This window comes from Etheostoma spectabile, chromosome 21 (assembly GCF_008692095.1).
Source record: "Etheostoma spectabile isolate EspeVRDwgs_2016 chromosome 21, UIUC_Espe_1.0, whole genome shotgun sequence".
Lineage (NCBI taxonomy): Eukaryota > Metazoa > Chordata > Actinopteri > Perciformes > Percidae > Etheostoma > Etheostoma spectabile.
Window position 1 is genome coordinate 4,878,765 of NC_045753.1, and position 20,737 is coordinate 4,899,501.

Sequence of the window (20,737 nt, forward strand, 5' to 3'; positions counted from 1 at the left end):
TGGCACCTCTCCAGCTACCAGTCCACACTCCGTACTTTGGTCCGAACGGGGACTTGAACCAGCGACCCTACGGACTGAGCTACTGCCACCCAATCTGCGGTGGGGCAGAACATGCAAACTGTAGCACGTTGCAATGTTTCTCTCACAGACACAGCCAGCGGTCAGTCGCATCTTAAAAAAAGCCGCCGCCTCTAACGTTGGAGACAGACACCGGAAGAGCTAAGACGTAGTAACGTCGCTTTGACCATAGCAATGCAAGAAATAGGGTGCCTGAGAGAGCAGGTGCCCATATATAGAGGTGTACTCCTCAGTGCAGCGGCTGCAGGTTTGACTCCACCCTGCTACCCTTTCCTGAATGTCATTCCCCCCCTCTCTCCCCCTTCATGTCTTCAGCTGTCCTATATAAATAAAAGCCTAAAATGCCAACAATAGCATCTTTAAAAGAAAAAAATGCGAGATGCAAGAAATATTCACTAGTCCAAAACACACTTGCTGTATTTACTTTCTTGCTCCCGCCCCAGACACATCTGACCAATAAGTTGATTGAAAATGTTCTAGCGGGGTTTGTAATGACATATTATGGTATGCTTACATTTTTCTGTGTAAATCCAAACCAAACCAAAGTATTGGAAAGGCTGTGCCTGTGCGCATCCGCCAGTATGGACATTTCTAGCTGTCACATCAAGATAGATGCAGTAGCGGAGTGAGAGGGAAACAACAGTTGTGTGTGATGTGTTGCTGAAAAATTAATTACTTGCCACTTCTTGTCCCCGAAGCAAAAACCCGTGAGGGTGTATTTAGGGGCATAAAATGGTTAAAACATTTGATCAACCAGGCTTCTTTGAGTTGGCGAGGGGGGGGAAATTTTAGCCCTTCAGAACCAGTAGGATTTGGTTGAGCGAATAATCGGGGCCTGCAGGACTCATTTTAAACAAAGGTGGCAGACCGGTAAAAATACATTTTTTACACAAAATTTTTTGGGCTTGGTTTTTTACTTTCTAAAAAAAGTTCCGTCAGCACTACCAATATGAAACGAGGACAGCGACCGCTTTCTGGAGGGCCTCTCGGGATCTGATCACAGGGAACACACACCATGCGATCACTTGAAAGACAAGAAACACCCAAACACTCCACTCAGTTTTCCCCTTTTTCTTGGTTTTTCTTTTTGTAAAAAATGTAGATAGTTTCTTTCAGGGCAGAATTTAGATTATGTTAAAATGGGGGGGGGGAGGGGGCCGTTTTAAAAGGGAAATTCCCAAAAAAAAAAAATATAAAAAACAAAAAGCTATGCGAGTAAGACCAGCTTGCTGATTATAAGAAAAAAACCAATTTTATTTCATTAAATTCTCCAGATCAAGGCTGTGGACCTTTTTTGTTTCAAGGGGTCTTTGTGCAAAGGCGGGCCTCTAGAGCTTTGTAACAGCCGGGTACGGTCTGGTACAAAAACCATACCAATGTGGAATGTGGAAAAAAAGGACCCATAAAACAAGTTCCCCCGGATATTCCCCCATGTTTACGATGGGCTTTAAAAAAATATATGGAAAATAAAAATTTTTTAAACAAAATTTTAAAGAAAAAGAGAAAAAAAGAAAAATACGGGGAAAAAAAAAACAAGGGCATTTAAAATAGATAAAAATGTGAGATTAAATTGAAAGTTAATATGACATTAATGCGATTAAATATCAATTGCACTATTTTTAAGAAAAGCATTGACCCACATGAATATTGTCGGAATGTGTGGAAGAAAATGAACAATGCCGTGGAAAATCAAAAAGGAATTTAAACCAGTTTTCCCCGAATTTTGTTGCAACCCGCCCAACCTAGATGTTCTTGCCAAGAGGACATTTCCCTTCATGTAGCCGAAGGAGGTGGCCCGAAATGGACTCTGCAAACCAAAGAAAAAAAAATTGAGGAAAAAAAGGACCAGGAACAAATAGAATCTGTTCTTTTTGAATTTTTTATTTGTATAAATGCTGCCTCCCCTTTTTTTTCACCTGGAGGGCTATATGGGCATTTTTCCTTTCTTTGATAACTTCCCAATGTTTTTAAGGGCACAGCAAAAATTCCGCTTTTTTAAAATTGAATTCGCTTGGTTGGCTGCCAGACCCTGAAATTTTGGCATTTAAATTAAAGAATACAAAGTTAAAGAAGGGACAATTTTATTATGGAAATGTTAAAAAAAATTTGTAATGAGGTAATTTTTTAAGCAGCGTAAAGCCACAAAATTGTTTTAAATCAATGTGATGAAAAGATTTAAACCCTGTTTGGGATATTGTTTTAACTTTTTCCAAGGTCGCTTTTAAAAGCAGTCAACATTATTTCTTTGTAGCTTAAGTTTCGTTAGAAATTTGAAAACCCCCGAAAAAAATTTTGTCGTTATTATTTGTAAAAACCCCCTGCTTTTTAACCGACTTTTAGTTAATTTGGGTGGGTAAGAAAGTCATATGAAAAGGGCAAAAACCCCTCCAAAAATGTGTTCAATTCTTAAAATTTAGTTCATAAAAAGGAATTAATTTAAACAAGCAAAAAAAGGTCAATTTTGGCAAAACAAAGTTTGTCCCCCCTATACATAAATTGAACAAATTAAAAAAATACAAAAAATTTGTCAGCAAATTAAATAGGGGGGCGTGAGTTTAAAATTTTAATATCTTGTAGATTCCATGGTAAGGGAAACCATCCAGCGGTTTGGAAAGGGTTTATCAATGTATGATAATCATCGGGAATAGTAGGAAAGCAGTTTGCTCCCTCCAGGGGTATCAGTATTTTGGTTTGGTCCCCATGTTTCCCTCTTTCCCTCCCCCTAGTAAATGATGTAGTTGGTGAGGGGATGGCCAACCCTGGGTTTTGATCCTTCCCCTTTGAGGAACTTTAAAGGGGGAGAGGAATAGCGATGGACACCCACCCTGCTGGAGAATTTGGCCTTTTTAGGGTTTGGGAAATAAAAGGGGGTAGAAAGATTCTGGTTTTTAGACTATTGAGGGTGCCTTTCCCACCTGCGATCCTGACACCCCCTACTGGAGAACCCAGCCCATTTTTTCCCGCCACCAAACTTCACGTTTTGGGTGAACTTGGATCCTGGGGCCAGTGGCTCCGAATATTTGCGGAAAATTTTGGGTGTAATTAACAGAAGATCATCTAAAAAACATTGCCCCCTCCCCAAAGTCAAAAAACAAAAGGAAGACACAACAAAGTGGGGCAGTGATCCAGCACACCCCCCGCCTGTGAAAAGTTTTGCCCATGGAGACCAGAGACAGGACAAAAACCCCCCACCCCCCTTAAACCCCCGTCCACACCCTCAACCCTTCCCCAACCCCGAACTTTGAGGATCATCCTTTGTCTCTACTGATGTCTCCCACACCTTTCCCTATTCCCCCATCAATTAGGCCCCCCTTCCCTACCCCATGGCTCAACCCCGGGAAATAAAACCCCAAGCCCATCCCAGGATGTCAAAAACCCCTTTCCCCCCCAGACTGAAAAGGGAGTTGTTGAAAAATCTGGCAAGCACTATCTGATAGTGGGCCTGGCGCGGGATGTGATAAAATACTCTTTTCAAGACAACCCGGGGGCCTGGGATTAAATTTTTCCCTCAATTTTGTTGTGATAGGTAATGAAAAGAATGGGATAAGCACTAAAGCAAACTTAGAAATTTTGACCATTCCCTCGTCAGTACGGGGCCTCCCCCCCAAAAAATGAAAAAACACAACACACCCTTACTAAACTCAGGTCTTTGGCGGAAAATCTTTTTTAAAATAAATGATTTTTTACTAAGAAAATCAATTTTATTTTTTTTAAGGGAAACCGGGTTGACCATAAAGCGCTGCTGTTCTATGGCAGCCCCCCCTAATTTCTTTTATGGGAGAAAAGTAAATAAGAAAGGAGGTGGGCGCCATTTTTTTAAACCTTTCCCCTTACGAAATATTAGGGAAAATTTTGTTTCTTTTGAATATTTTGCCTTCAATTAAGATCTTCCCTCAAGCGATGTTTTCTAAATATCTCCCGGCCCCAAAATATTTGAAACCTTATTGATGACTTCACTGAAGTTTGTCTATTATCTCATTAACTTGATTTTAATCATTGGGGTGATTTAACATTATTTGCACCCCCAGGAAGGGGGCAAAGGCGTGTTGTTTTTGAGAATAGGACGACTCAGCATGTGACGGAGCCCCCCCAAATGGGGGCACATTGGCTTGATTGTCCCAAAAGGTCCTGAACTTTTCAAGGGTTTGTGGGATAAACTTTTCCCTCGACATTCCTGGGTTTTTTTTACGGCACATCTCTGTCCCCCAAAAGTGCCCCAAACAAGATAATCAAAAACCCGGTATATCCATGAAAACACCGTAAACCATTTACAGCTTTTCCCCTCCCCCCAGCCCTCTTGGGCTTCCATGAGCTTGTAGAAATTTAAACTGAAAAAATTAAAAATGTTTTTTTGGCCATTGCTCCCACAAAGGCAAAGTGTATTTGGTAAAAAAAGATTCCATGGAGAAAGTCTACTGGGAGAACAGAAAAAAGAGAGGTGGAAAGTGAACGAAGGTGGCGAAAAAAAAATCTCCGGTCCATTTAACTCCATAAAGAGAACTCGCATTTAAATTGGGAAACTGAGGAATGCAAGAAGGTCCTTTTCTCAAATTTTTCTCTAAAACAAAAATAATTCCCGGCTTTTTTTTCTACGTTAAAGGGTTAAAAACCCCCGTCCCTAGAATCTGAACTTTTTCAAAAGGGCCTGAAATGCTTGCCTCCTTTTTAAAAGACAAATCAAAAGTTTAGAAAAACAGTCAGGGCCTCCAATAAAGCCAGGATATGTGTTTCCAGTTTTCAAGCAAAAATAGTTCCAATATGAAGAAAAATTTTCCCCATCAACCCCTACAAACCCGGAGGGCATATTCAACATCTGAAAACCCGACCTGTTGCCCCTTTTTCTACCAAAGGGGTTTTCAAAAAAAAGTTTCCAATTGTTTTTACTTCGATCTTTACAATTGGAACACATCTTTCTTTCAGGAAATTTTTCCCCAGGGGCCTAAAATGCAGTAAAACCCCCTCTTAAAAAAGAAAAACCCAGAAAGTCATAATTTTTTCCAAAAATTTGGGCCTATCAAACCTTCCCTTTTTTTAAGTAAAACATTTAAAAAGTGTTTTTAAAAACTCAAACCTTCTTGTCACTAAGCAACAGTTTTTTTACCTTTTGTCGGGTTTCCCCACCACAGCACTGAAAGGCTTGTCAAGTTTTAATAATCAAACCAACCAGATAATGGCAAATTTCAATCTTTATTACGATCTCAGTGCTGCATTTGAACGGGGGACCCCGACAAATACTAAACCCATGGAAAAATGCTTTTGGCCCCTTTTGGTAGTACAAAATGGTTTGAATCCACCTAAAAATAGGGATTACTTTGTGTCTATAGGTAATTATCATCTGAGCGTACAATATGACGTGCGGAGTTCCGCAAGGCTCCCCCATGCTGAGGGCCTCTTCTGTTTACTCTACATGCTTCCACTGGCTCAATTATGCCGAAGAAAACAAAATAATTTTACCATAGTTATGCGGAGACCCACAAATTTACCTAACCTTATCGCCAGGGACTATAGTCCAATACAACTGACTACGTGCATCGAACAAATTCAACGGCTGTATGTGCCAGAACTTTCTGAAATTAAATGAAGGACAAATGAGGTTGTTGTTTGTTTGTTATGCACGATAGGGAAACGATGAAAGTCGCGCTCAGGTTTTTTTGTTTCTTAACACAATTGTTAAAACCACAGACAAAGCCAAAATCTTGGTGTAAGTCATGGATTCAGACCTGGAACTTTAAACATCCACATTAAGACAATTCACAAAGTCAGCCTACTATCCCTTAAGAATATATCATGGTTAAAGGACTAAATGTGTCAACAGGAATTTGGAAAAACTTGTCCTGCCTTTTATTCTTCAGTAGACTTGACTACGGTAACGGTGTCTTTTACAGGTCTCCTAAAAAATCATCGACAGTTGCGCTGCTTCAGAACGCTGTGTCGCGTCCTCACTAAACACGAGACTGGATCACATCGACTCCAGTTCTGAAGTCTTTACACTGGCTTCCTGTGTCTCAAAAGAATTGATTCAAAGTACTCTTTCTAGTTTATAAATCACGTTACGGTTTAGGTCCAAAAATATATTGCTGATCTGCTCACACTATTAACCACCCAGCCTCTCGTGTCATCTGGACAGGTCTGCTTTCTGTCCCCAAGTCAGAACTACAGGGTGAAGCACTTTCAGTTTTTCTATGCTTCCTCATATCTGGCAAATACTCCCAGAAACCTGTATATCCGCTGCTACTCTCGAGTTCTTTTTTAAATCAGGCTTTATACCTTTCTATTTGATGCTGCCTTTCTTTAAATGACTAATCATTTCTTTAAATTTCTTATGCTGCACTGTAAATTTTATTCTTGTGTTTTATGTTTCTCTTGTTTTTAACTGTCTATTCATGTGTTTTACCGGTTTTTAATGCTTGTGATTTTTAACTGTTTTTACTTGTGTTTTATCTGTTTAACTGATTTTGTGTAAAGCACTTTGAATTGCCTTGTTGCTGAAATGTGCTATACAAATAAAGCTGCCTTGCCTTGCCTTGCCTTACAGATGTTACTTTTCCATTACATTCAGGAAGTGTCTGTTTTTTTAAGAGCATATACAAAAAAAGGGGAGTTCTTATTTGACTGCTTGAACTTGTTGATGATAATCATGTGTAGCAATTTATAATGATAGGTGACGCATTGTGATGCTTCAGGACATCCAATCAATTCAAACCGTTGACAGGAGCATTGTGATCAAATCATGAGACCATTGAAAATTCACGGCCCTAGAATAGAATGCAAAAAATACAAAGGATAGAATGTACAAACGTGTATACAAGTTTATATATACTACTTTAATAACATTGCATGTTGTTCCAGACAGGCACTGGTTGGTGGAATCTGCTTACACAGTTTTTTCTCGCAAAAGGTTTCTTTCAAGAAATGTTCGCTGCATGCCCTAGTTCTGTCATAGAGCAAGATGACACACCTGTCGATGCATTTTGAAGTATTTCGTTTGGTGACATGGTCAATGTCAACAAGGCCTCTGTGAACTGTAGCAGGTTGTGTCACGCCCAGGGAGTGATGGAACATTGGGAGTGCACATGCCTTATCAGCCCCAAAGGCCCTTTGAAATAGCACGTGCTGTATGGTAAAAATGTTTGCGGGTTCCAACAGCAATATTTTCTGATGGCTGTGAAACATGCAGTGACATCATACTATCAGCCTCTTCAAGGCTGCATGAAGACAGAGGGGACACATCCTGGAGTGTTGGTTGGGGGTAGTAATCACCAGACGCCTCCTGATACAATATCATCACAATACTCATGCTATGATACGATAGGATAGTATTGCGATTTTCAACATATTGCAATATTCTGTGATATATTGCAATTTAACTTCTATGATGTCCCCAAAAGGAAACTTATCTGTTTTATCTAAAAAAAAAAACATTTCTCTGTTTGTTCATATCACTTCAATTTTATAGTTGCAAAATTGGACAAACTGTCCAACACATATATAATAAATAATATATAATAAAAGATCCATACTTGGCGCCTGTGTATCGATACAGTATTGCCACTGAAAATATGGTGATAATATGCTGTATCAATTTTTTTTTTTCCACCCCTAGTGGTGGCTTGCATATAGATTTAGTTTTTTTATTTCTGTGCATTTCATTTCTTCATGCCAAACATGTGACCTATCCCACATGGGATTACAAGACACCTCAAAGTTTAGCAAATGTCTTCCTGTTGCATATACAAATCATTCAAAGAAAAACATGAATACACGTGCGCACACACACACACACACATGCGCGCACACACGCGCGCGACACACACCGCGCACACACACACCGCACGCATGCACACACACAAAGTTTCCCATCTGAAACCAGCTCCCCTCATGCATACAAACTAAACACCATGTTTAAGTTTCTTCAACAATTGCACTGCAATGACAAATCCTCATCTACAGGTCATCTCGGTAAAGAGCTTTTTTCCCTCTTCCCAAGCATTCTCAAGATTATTAGCTAATTTGAACAGCCATCTCAATCTTGGGCATCAACCATATTTACAAAATCAATATCTGCTTTATCTTACTAAACAAAACAATCACGTTCACATAAAATGGACAGTAGAAAGTAAATGGAACTCATTTCTATATATTCAAACAACACATAGGACAGATCCGTTTTTCCTCTTATATAAACATATCATCGGTTTTAGTAGTCAAAGATAAACACTGCATCTCACTGAGTACATAGAGATCTTTGCCTTTTTTGAAAAATTTATATACAACCTACTGTAATTCTCTGTGCCATATTCAGTTTTATCGCAAAAAACGGAATTTGGCTTAGGTTATTCCGGTGGCCCACATTTTTGTGCACACCCAGAAATATCTTATACTAACTATTTTGCACTAATTCACAATTAGACATATTCTGAGTCCTCTAACCCCCACAATATAATCAAGTACAGGGCACACAAGCTTGGAACAGTTTAGAATATGTTTGGAAGTTTATATCTTTCAAATTCTGGCTTGTACCACTGATTCCACCCAAAGCTAGACGTGCTATATCAGCAAGAACCTTAACACCTTTCTAAAATTCTAGGTTTGTCAATATAGAAACCTAGATATGTATATGAGACCCAATTTAAACTCATGATGCTGCAAGTAGTAAAGGTATTCCAAAGTGAATTATTTGTTTTCTTTCTTTTGATATACAGTCTCCATTGTTTACACCAATCATCATATATAATATATATATTTATATTCTGCGTTGTGTGACTATTGTACGTGTGCTGCTGTAACACGTAATTTCCCCATTTTTTGGGATCAATATCTATCTATCTATCTATCATATCTATCTATCTATCTATCATCTATCTATCTATCTATCTATCTATCTATCATCAATCCTATTTACCATCTTTGGTAAGAATAGTACTAGTACCTTTAACTATTAATTGTAAATTTAATTAAAAGTATACAAAATAACAAATGTACTTAGTTGTTATCATTAATGTGCTAAAAGTGTGATTTAGAGACACTAGCAATAGGAGTGAATGGAGAGAGATTTAAAAAAAAAAAAAGCATAACCAACCGTACCTTTTTTATCTTTAGTTGGGCATTTACCCTGCTAGTTAGCAAAAACAATCCAACGTTCTACCAAAGTTCAGTATCCCTATCAGTATCAACTGGCATTAGAGGTTACCAGCGACCCTGAACTTCATCCAGCAATATCTCTGTTAATTGTACTGCTGAAAAGGAAAGGGTGAAGTTTGACCCTGAACTTTAAGATTTTTTTTTGGGGACAGGGATATGAAAGGGGGAAGAAGCGAGAGAGGGATGACCGCAGCAAAGGGCCGCAGGTCAGATTCAAACCTGGGCCGCTGCAAAAACTCATGAGGGCATGGGAGAATCTATCAAGAACACTGGGGCAAAGCTGGGTCAGCTAAAGCCTGTCCCCTTTAAAAGTTCCCATGACTGGTTGCTCTTGGATGCTTTATATAGACCTTAGTGGTCCCCTAATACTGTATTTGAAGTCTCTTTATATAGACCTTAGTGGTCCCCTAATACTGTATTTGAAGTCTCTTTTATATAGACCTTAGTGGTCCTCTAATACTGTATCTGAAGTCTCTTTTATAGACCTAGTGGTCCCTAATACTGTATTTGAAGTCTCTTTTATGAACCTTAGTGGTCCCCTAATACTGTATCTGAAGTCTTTTAAATAGACCTTAGTGGTCCCTAATACTGTATCTGAAGTCTTTTAAATAGACCTTAGTGGTCCCCTAATACTGTATCTGAAGTCTTTAAATAGACCTTAGTGGTCCCCTAATACTGTATCTGAAGTCTTTTAAATAGACCTTAGTGGTCCCCTAATACTGTATCTGAAGTCTTTAAATAGACCTTAGTGGTCCCCTAATACTGTATCTGAAGTCTTTTAAATAGACCTTAGTGGGTCCCCTAATACTGTATCTGAAGTCTTTTAAATAGACCTAGTGGTCCCCAATACTGTATTGAAGTCTTTTAAATAGACCTTAGTGGTCCCCTAATACCATATCTTCATGAGGTCAAAAGGGGGCAAGGTTACCTCCCTTCTCAAAGGCAGAGATAGAGTTTACACCTATCACCTTTCTTAGCCACTGGGGACCATAGGCAGGCGGGGGGAATCATATCAATGTTAAAAAACCTCAAAGTGAAATTTTCATGCCATGGGACCTTTAATTGTAGGTAAGTTTTTTTTAAATTACCGAGAACAAAATAAAGAGAAGAAAAAAACATTGCTGTGGTGTTCTGACATCTGAACGTACAGCTGAACACACCTTGGCAATCATCAAGAGTCCTAAAATCATAAGAGTCATAAAGGTTTCCTGCAAACATTACCATATTAGGCGCCCATTTTGAAAATGGCTACCAGGCCCTCAGAAGACAAATCTTCTCATAAGATATAAAACCCACATCTAAGCCAATTTTTTCTTCACAAAATGCACGATTGCTATACATATTTCACCCTGAGTGCAACACTTAAAATTTTGGGGCAGTGGCTACAGGGCAGTTAGGTTTCATTAAAAACAAAATAAAGTACATGTAAACATTTTATTTTCTCCATTTAACATTAACATCATCTAGCAAGTAATAAATTATGATTTAATTGGTTATCATGCTTTCTATAATGTTAGTATACCAAAAGAAACTCACATTTATTGTGGCATTAATGGGGTGCTGGATGATCATTTTTATAAATATTGTTTATGTTATATAAAATGGGTTCAAACAACCGCTTCCAATGTCAATAATAAAATTGACTTCACTGAACTCATGAATAATGCTTTATTGATTATTAAAAGCAACGTCTTTTACAGCTTTACCTTAGATTGATGACCAGTTCAAGCATCTTTTAGGAGAATTATCTGTAAAAAATAAAACAGCTAAAGGATTTTAACCCGAAACCCATAGTAGTTGGGGGACTTTTTTTCAGCTCTGAGTAGTGCCTGTGGTCTTCCTCATCAGCTGCATACAATCCCAACGGCTTCCAACAAGAAAGCAGGCTAGCTTCTATGTTGCCTTAGGGGGCTTTTACACCCGCCTTATTTAGTTCGGTTGAACCACACTAGAGTAAGTTTTCTCCTTGGTGCGGTTCGTTTGGGCAGGTGTGAACACAGCAATTACATTGGGTGTGCACCAAAAGCGGACCAAAGAATCATACCGAGACCTGCTTGATAAGGTTGTCTTTCAATCCACCTCTGTGGTGAGAATGTGATCGGACCTCAAACGCACCACGTATATTCTCCCCAAGTCTGAGCTAAATCGCTCCTGTAGTTAGGTGTGCCTTAATTTAATTTAATTTAATTTAATTTATATCTTTATGGGGAAAAATTTCAATTACACTCTGGGTGTCTGAAATACACACACATGCTCAGGTCTATACGTGCACTGATGGAGAAATGTCAGAGTGAGGGGGTGCCAGTGCTGGACCAGCGCCTGAGCGATTGAGGGGGGTCCGGTGCCTTGCTCAAAAGCACCTTGGCAGTGCCCAGGAGGTGAACTGGCACCTCCCAGCTACCAGTCCACACCTCGTACTTTGGTCCGAAACGGGGACTTGAACCAGCGACCTACGGACTGAGCTACTGCCACCCAATCTGCGGTGGGGCAGAACATGCAAACTGTAGCACGTTGCATGTTTCTCTCACAGACACAGCCAGCGGTCAGTCGCATCTTAAAAAAAGCCGCCGCCTCTAACGTTGGAGACAGACACCGGAAGAGCTAAGACGTAGTAACGCGCTTTGACCATAGCAATGCAAGAAATAGGGTGCTGAGAGAGCAGGTGCCCATATATAGAGGTGTACTCCTCAGTGCAGCGGCTGCAGGTTTGACTCCACCCTGCTACCCTTTCCTGAATGTCATTCCCCCCTCTCTCCCCTTCATGTCTTCAGCTGTCCTATATAAATAAAAGCCTAAAATGCCAACAATAGCATCTTTAAAAGAAAAAAAAGCGAGATGCAAGAAATATTCACTAGTCCAAAACACACTTGCTGTATTTACTTTCTTGCTCCCGCCCCAGACACATCTGACCAATAAGTGATTGAAAATGTTCTAGCGGGGTTTGTAATGAATATTATGGTAGCTTACATTTTTCTGTGTAAATCCAAACCAAAACCAAAGTATTGGAAAGGCTGTGCCTGTGCGCATCCGCCAGTATGGACATTCTAGCTGTCACATCAAGATAGATGCAGTAGCGGAGTGAGAGGGAAACAACAGTTGTGTGTGATGTGTTGCTGAAAAATTAATTACTTGCCACTTCTTGTACCCTGAAGCTTAAACGCTGTGAGGTGATATGTAGAGGCCACTAAAATGAGCATTATAACATTTTGATCAACTCAGAGCTTCTTTGCAGTTGGACGAGGGGGGAAATGATGCCCTTCAGTGAACAGTATGGATTTGTGTTGAGCAGAATAATCAGGCCTGCAGGACTCACTTTAAACCAAATGCAGTGGCAGATCACTGGTCAAAATACATTTATTACATCAAATATTTTTCAGGCTTGGCTAATTTACATTCTAAAAAATATGTTCCGTCAGCATCTCACACAATATGCAATCTGAGCTGTACAGCGTACCTGCTTTCTGTTTGACGGCCTCTCTGAGGATCTGATCACAGGGAACCATCACACCCATGTCGATCACTCTGAAAGACAAGAAACATCCTAAATCACTCAGCACTCACGTTTTCCTCTTTTCTCTGTTCTTTCTTTTTGTAGATAATAATTGTAGATAGTCTTTCTGTACATTGGCAGAATTTAAGATTAATGTTAAAATGTGTGGGGGAGTGGCCGTGTTAAAAGGCAGAAATTACCCAAAAAATAATATCAAAAACAAAAAATGCTATGCGAGCTAAGACCACGCTTGCTGATATACTACAGAAAACTACACATTTTATGTCATATTCAATGTCTCCAGATCAATGCAGTGTAGAGACCTGTTTTTTGTTTCAAGAGGTCTTTTGTGCAAAGGCAGGCCTTCTAGAAGCTTTGTAATCCAGCCTGGCACTACAGTGTCTGTGTACAATAAATCCATATCCATATGTGGAATGTGGAATCCAACGTATCCATAGAACAAGTTACCCCGTGATATTCGCACTGTTACAGATGTTGCTTTTAAAAAAAATATATGGTAAAATAAAAATATTCTTAAACAAATATTTAAAGAAAAAGAGAAAAAAAGAAAATACTGGGGAAAAAAGAAATCAAGGGACATTTAGAATAGATAAAAATGTGAGATTAATTGCAAGTTAACTATGACATTAATGCGATTAAATAGTCTAATTGCACTACTTTTTAAGCACAGTCATTGACACACATTGAATATTGTCGGAATGTGTGGAAGAAAACTGAACTAATGCTCAGTGGAAAATCAAAAATGGAACTGTAAACCAGTTTTACCTGAAGTTGTTGCAACCCAGCACCACACCTACGATGTTCTTGCCAATGTCATGGACATCTCCCTTCACTGTAGCCAGAAGGATGGTGGCCCGAAATGGACTCTGCAAACCAAAGAAGAAAAAAAATCTGAGGAATTAAAGGACCAGAGAACAGAATAGAATCTGTTCATTTTGAATGTTTTAGTTTGATATAAAGTTGCTGCTGCTCTCTCTCTTTCTCACCCTGGAGGGCTATACTTGGGCTATGTTCTCTTCTCTTTGTATCAATCTTCCTCCATATGATTTAAGGCACAGTCACTACTTCCGCTTTCTTAAAGATATGAATATCTGCTTTGGTTGTGCCTGCCAGAGCCTGAAAGTTTGCATTTGAATTAAAGTCATCATACAAAGTCTAATAGAAGACTATACTTTATTATAGGAAAATGTATAAGAAAAGTTGTAATGTAGGTCATATTTTCTTAATGCAGCTGTCAAGCTCATCAAAATTGCTTTAATCATATGTGATGAAATATGATTTCAAACACCATGATCTGGATATTGCTTTAACTTTTTCCAATGGTCAGCATTTTAGAAGCATGTCAATCATTATTTCTTTTGTGCTAGTCTTTAATGTTTCTGTTAGCACATTGTACAGTCCCTGACAAAAGTCTTGTCGCTTATCTATTTTGTAGAAACACCTGCTATTAACCTGACTTTTAGTTAATCAATGGTGTAAGAAATAGTCATATGAAAAGCTAAAACCCTCCCAAATGATGTTCAATTCACTTTAATAAATTAGTTTAAACTGAAACAAGATTTATTATTTAAACAAGACAGAAAGGTAAAATTTTTGGCAAAACAAAAGTTTTGTCGCCTATAATAAATTGAACAAAATTTACTACAAATACTAAAATATGTCAGCAAATTAATAGTGGTGCTGTGAGATTAAAATTTAAATATCTTGTATGACTTCCAGAGCTTGAAGGACTGCATCCATGCGGTTTGGCAAGGATTCATACAAGTATGATGAAGTCATCAGGAATAGCTAGGAAAGCAGTTTGCTGCCTCCCAGAGTTCATCAGTATTTTTTGGTTTTGGTTTTCCATGCTTCCTCTTTCATCCTACCCCACATATGCTCAATGATGTCATGTCTGGTGACTGGGATGGCCAACCCTGGAGCATCTTGATCTTCTTCGCCTTGAGGAACTTTGAAGTGGAGATGGAAGTATGCGATGGAGCACCTTTCCTGCTGGAGAATTTGGCCTCTTTTAGGTTGGGAATAAGAGGTAGCTAAGATTTCTTGGTATTGAGACTATTGATGTTGCCTTCCACCCTGCAGATCTCTCGCACACCCCCATACTGGATGTAACCCCAGACCATGATTTTTCCGCCACCAAACTTCAACTGTTTTCTGGGTGAATCTTGGATCCATGCGGGCTCAAGTAGGCCTCCTGCAATATTTGCGGCAAAATGTGGTGTAATTCAACAGAGATTCATCTGAAAAAACCACCTCACTTCTCCAGCGTCCATCCTTTTAGCAGGCTGTGGCCTTGGCAAATGCCACACGGTTTTTCAATTGTCTTTTGTTTAGTGCTGGCTTCTGGGCACTGATTCAACCATGGAGGCATTTCGAGACAGAATCCAAACAAACCGTTCTGGTTAACAGGATTCAGGGGACCAGGTCTGGTGGAGCTCTACTGCAGTGGAAATGGCTGGCCTTGGTTTTTCGAGCCAACAAACGGTCCTCTTGAGCAGTTGTCTTGCGGGGTTGCCTGCCCTGGGTTGTCAAAAACATCTCCAGTGTCTTCAGATGTTTTTTAATCCTCTGTACTTGACGCGAGACACTTTAAAGGGTTGTCTGCCACATCAGCAGTGGATCGGGTCTTCAGCTCTTGATAATCAAAACTTTAGTCTCAGGGTGAACCTTAAGCCTGTTTGCAGGGTCTAGTTGCAGTTGATGTGAAGGTCTAGTGTACTGGGGTGTTTTTATACACACCTGAGACCTAATTGATCCATTATTAGCACAGGTGAAGTCATATGACAAGGCGACAACACTTTGTCTTTGCAAAAATTGACTCAATGGCTTTCCCAAGCTGGAATATTAGAATACTTTTTGACAGTTCTTTTTGAAACTAAACATTATTACAAAAGCTGTTGGGATTAAAATGAGCCATTTCTTGTAAATAAATCTTGATTAGAAATAATTTCCGCGGCACTTCAGGTCAGTTTGTACACAAGCGACAAGACTTTTGTCAGGGACTGTATAGGTATGTACAAATTAGGGCTGCACAATATTAGGAATATATCTAATGGTGATTGTTTTGACTAATATTGCGATATGACTCAGGATATTGGAGGGAATGATCATTTTTGTATCAATTTTCTCATTTTTATTGAAAAATAATTTTAAAAAATGATTGTAAAAATTAAAAAATTAAAAACATTGAAGTGTCTGTAGGTTAGGATTTGTAGGCCCGGGGTGTCTCTGCAGCACCACAATACTTTATTTTAGAATGGTTTGACACATATTTTGGCTTTAACAAATATCACGCCTCCCTGCAATTTGGATATTACACTACTCCATATTGCAATTTCGATAAAATTGAAATTAATTGTGGTTAATTATTTAACCCTTATCTACCCGGGTAAGCTGATTGAGAGGACCTGTCGGTCACACAGTTACACATTCATACCTGGAACCTTGCCACCACTGCCCAGCCCTGACCTTTACTGTGGATATGTAACGTATGTTAAACAAAATCATCAGGTCATGTAAGTTATTTGGGACGTCCTTGTATTTAAGGCTACAAACATTCATTTAACGGATTTATTGTGACATCACAAGTAGGTCTCCAGTGAAACGAATTCCTGATCTTTTTAGGAATACCTTGGTCAAAATCAGAGGTCTAAATGCACCCATATTTAGTTGAGACTGACCGTTTCTTCAGTTGACCCTGACAATGCCATCATCTCCTCCCTCTCCTTCTCCATGAAAGGAATCAGATGGCCCACCGCTTTCTTCATAACACGAGCTGACTTGATCACCTACAAACACACAAGGACTTGAAGATTTATTACCGTCTGCAAAAGCTGCAATACATTGGTGAGCATAGAAATTTTGAATCCAATATAAACAGAGAGATACACCAAAAGAAATAAATATTTGTTTTGAATCAATGTCACCCTGAAATTTGCACTTTGCTACACACTACTGCTGATTAACATGATATTGATTATATGTTATATAGATTTCAGCTTAATGTTACTCAGTGACTATTCTCGCATGGCCAGACCCACAGTGCTGAAGAGGGAAGTCTGACACCAGCAGCATACACTCCTGGATTGGTGGAAAAACCGTCAGGGTTGTTTGCATTTCTTTACACCAATCGAAATCGTCCAGAGCGTTTCTACTTCTTCTACATCAGATTGAATGTGTGGAGTGGCCGACATTACTTCACAGCGCTGTGGAGCTCATGAGTATTGGAACACCTGCTTAAGTTGACTAAAAAGAAGAATAAAAAAAAATCATGTTTTGGAAATTGATCTTAATGCCTAAATTAAAAAATTAGGAAAAATCCAACCTTTAAGGACACCAATTCTCTTTGTTAATGAATAATGTATCATAAATAAATAAATAAACATTCTTCCTTAAAATACAGGGCGCATAAATATACACACCCCTATGTTAAATTCCCATAGAGACAGGCACATTTTATTTTAAAAAGGTCAGTTATTTCATGTATCAGGATACTATGTGTCCAACAAAGTTCCCTTCTCCTTTGGAATTAAAATAGCCCCCCCCACATCATCACATACCCTTCACTATACCTAGAGATTGGCATGGTGTTATTTCAGTTAGCCTAATAGCTGGTTTGATTTGCATTGAGAGATGCATGATTTTAGGGAACGTACCCCATGCTAATCTCTATGTATGGTGAAGCGTATGTGATGATGGGGGGGGCTTTATTAGGATGCATAGTATCCTGATCCATAAAATAACTGGCCTTTAACAATAAAAATTTGCCTGCCTCTGTGGGAGTTTAACATAGGGGTGTGTTTACGTATGCCCCCTGTATTTTAAGGAACAACATTTATTTATTATACATTATTCATTCACAAAGAAAATTGGTGTCCTTAAAGGTTGGATTTTTCCTAATTTCTTTAATTAAGTCATTAATATCAATTTCCAAAAGATTATTTTTTTTTAATCCTTTTTTTAGTCAACTTAAAGCCCATGTTGCAGGTTAACCACCACTGTTGATTAATGGGTGCATACAGTCCTCAAGATATGTATATCATGTTTAAAAATATCTCCAAATAGTGTTAAAGGCCTGTTTTTGGTAGTTTTTGGTGTTAGCGGGCTTTTTTAAACGCAATTCGGTGATGACGTCACGTTGGGGAGAGAAGCCTAACTCTAGCACTAAAACTATGGCAACTGACTGGGGTGAGGAAGAGGTGGAAAAAACAAATAGAAGGCATCATGCTAGCTATGGGCTAACTTGCCAGTCCCACCTGTGAACCCCCCTGAAGATTTTCCCTAATTAAATCTTTCCCCCCCGCATTGTAAACACATTTCTAATTAGATAGTCCATGTTTTGATGGCAGCCTACTAGCTGCAGTAAAAACATTTTCCTAGTATTTATTTCTAAGCGTTTACCTCTTCCTCCGGTGAAACTGTTGTTGCGAATGTAGCCAGCTCTCTTTTTAGGCGGGCAGCACCGATCATGGTGCTTCTCGATCTCGGGGCCGGGCAAGCAGAGAGGTGCGCGTGCACAGCCTCTTCAACCCGAGAGAAACCCTATTGATATCCCCCGTGTCGTTATCCATCTATGTATTATCTATAATCTGCGCTATCTACTGCTGAACACTCTCTTACTTACACTGTTACCTCCAATCTCTCTTGTCACTCTCAATGGTCTCTTTAGGCGGGCTGGTCTATCGTCTCCCCAACGTGACGTCATGCAATGTATTGCGGGTGAAAGGCAAACCACTGTAAAATACAACCTATTTTTTTGTGTTATTTTCTGTTTTGTGATACCCAACAACACCATATACAGTGGATAACAGTTTAAATAAGCGCAAATTCGTTGGAAAATTAAACTTGCAACATGGGCTTTAAGCAGGGGTTCCTATACTCATGAGAAGCACTGTAGGTCTGTCAATGCGAGTGTAATGGTTGGGTAATGTCCAACATTATCAATGTTGACTGAAGTTTCTGTCGGATAAAACATTGCAATCAATGAGAAAATGTTTTCAGGGTTTCACTGTGAGAAAAAGGGTTGGCATCCCTTATACTCACGATGGTCCTTCATTTAGGTTTTACCAACAATATTACCACTTATTGAAGGGTCACTATGATTTCCTGCATGGTCACTTCTATTGAAGTTCCATGTAAATCTCAAACAAAACAGAGCAAGCTTGCCCCTCCCCCCATGTTTCCTTAACTGTCACTAACCCCCACAAAACTACAATGGAGCTGAAACCACGCAGGAATTCATAGTGCACCTTTAACTCCCCTCTGTTCTTCTGCAGAAACAAAAGATGCCAAATATCACACAAAAATGGAGGCTTGTTCAGTCCTTTAATGTCTGATTAAAGCTATTAGGAAACATTTACTGTGCCTGCATGACAAAAAGCTACTTCTGTAACAGAGTCATGAATCACAATCCTGGTTAGTGTGTACAGTGAAACTCTGCACGGCTGAACATGAGAAAAAAATGACACAATGAGTTGTCATCCTACCTGTGGAAGGAACATCTTCCCAGCACCAAAGAGATCCCCCACCACCTTCATGCCGTTCATCAGGGGGCCCTCGATGATGTGAAGGGGTCGAGTGTAGCGGTCAACCAGAGCCTGACACTCCTCCACATCCTCCACCACATACTTCTCTATTCCCTGACAGCAACAACACAGGACAGGGCATTACAGAAGAAAAGGTATTAAAACGTGTGTGTGTGTGTGTGTGTGTGTGTGTGTGTGTGTGTGTGTGTTGAGGGGGGGGAGGTTGTTTGGAGGGTTGTTTAAAGAAATGAATAAAAGTTGTTCATACACAACACAAATAGAGCAAATTACGTTTGATTTTTTTACATTATAAGATAACAATAAATAGAAACATAGAACTGGTATCAGTCAGTGTTTACTTTAAAAAGGAAATAGGGTTAAAAAAAAGTCAATTTGAGAAAAAAAAAAAAAAAGGGACCAGTGCAATATCCAAATCGCAGGGGGCGCAATATTTATTAAAGGCAAAATATGTGTCAAACCATTCTGAATTAGCTATTGTGGTGCTGCAGCGATGTCCCGGTCTACACATCCTATCCTAGAGACTGAAGAAAAAAAAACTGGTACAGATCCTGGCAAAACAATAATAAAATCACATTTATTTTAAATATATTTTACGATGAAAATGATAATATTCATACAAAATGATCATTCCCTCCAACGTTGCAAACCATATCGCAATATCAGTCAAAATAATCACGATTAGATATTTTCCTAATATCGTGCAGCCCTACTTCAGAGTACATCAATTCTTCATTTGTCCACAACAATATAGGGCTGTGCAATTAATTGAATTTCGATTTCAATTTTGGCTCCCAACCATCACCAAAATAGTATAATCGAGAAAAAAACGATTATTTTGCCATGTTCTGTTTTGCAAGAACAATCTTATTTTGTCTTGTGTTCTGAATGACACACGCATGCACACATCCGCCCCTCCTGAAGCCATAAACTCTCTCGGCCTATAGTATAAAGTCAGGGAGGCAAGTCGTGTGCATATCATACGCTGGAATTTTAAAACTCAGCGTGAGTACAGATGGCAGAAGGAGGGCAGCCACAGCAGCGTTTGGAGAGCAAAAAAAGGCAAAACCAACTCCGTTTCCTGGGAAAAGTTAACGTTAGCTAACCCTGCGGTCCCTCTGCCCCCCGTTGTAATTCCCCAACATGCTGTATTCTCCTAAAAACCAACATGAAAAAACATAATAATGCTCCCTCAGCATTTAGTTTAGTTGTTAAACTGTATGTAAAACTAGCAGGGACGTTAACTCACCGGTTTCACATAACGTTATTCTAAGGTACTGTCTATGTGCTGGATTTTTCCATAGGTAGCTAGTAAATAAGCCTACTGAGGGTGACGTTATTGTCCATTATTTTAGTTTGTGTAATTTAGTAATGACAGCAGTAGTGGTCATAGTGAGTGAAATTGGATGTGAGATGCACATTGTGTTATGTATCTGGAATTGTTCATTAGCTGTGTAACGTCATG

General features: G+C 39.2%; 1 protein-coding gene across 3 annotated transcripts in view; it reads right to left on the reverse strand.

The window, feature by feature from the left end:
- Window positions 1-20,737, reverse strand: part of mtr (5-methyltetrahydrofolate-homocysteine methyltransferase) — a 68,493-nt gene that overhangs the window by 26,724 nt on the left and 21,032 nt on the right. For all 3 annotated transcript variants that reach the window (XR_004327283.1, XM_032502838.1, XM_032502839.1), the window contains exons 20-23: window positions 19,216-19,368; window positions 16,411-16,518; window positions 13,496-13,596; window positions 12,674-12,741 (exon numbers count right to left, since the gene is read on the reverse strand). Coding sequence is in view for 2 of the 3 variants with exons in the window: in XM_032502838.1 (XP_032358729.1) it covers window positions 12,674-12,741; window positions 13,496-13,596; window positions 16,411-16,518; window positions 19,216-19,368 (430 nt within the window). In the remaining variant the exon portion in view is untranslated. The remainder of the gene's footprint in view (window positions 1-12,673; window positions 12,742-13,495; window positions 13,597-16,410; window positions 16,519-19,215; window positions 19,369-20,737) is intronic.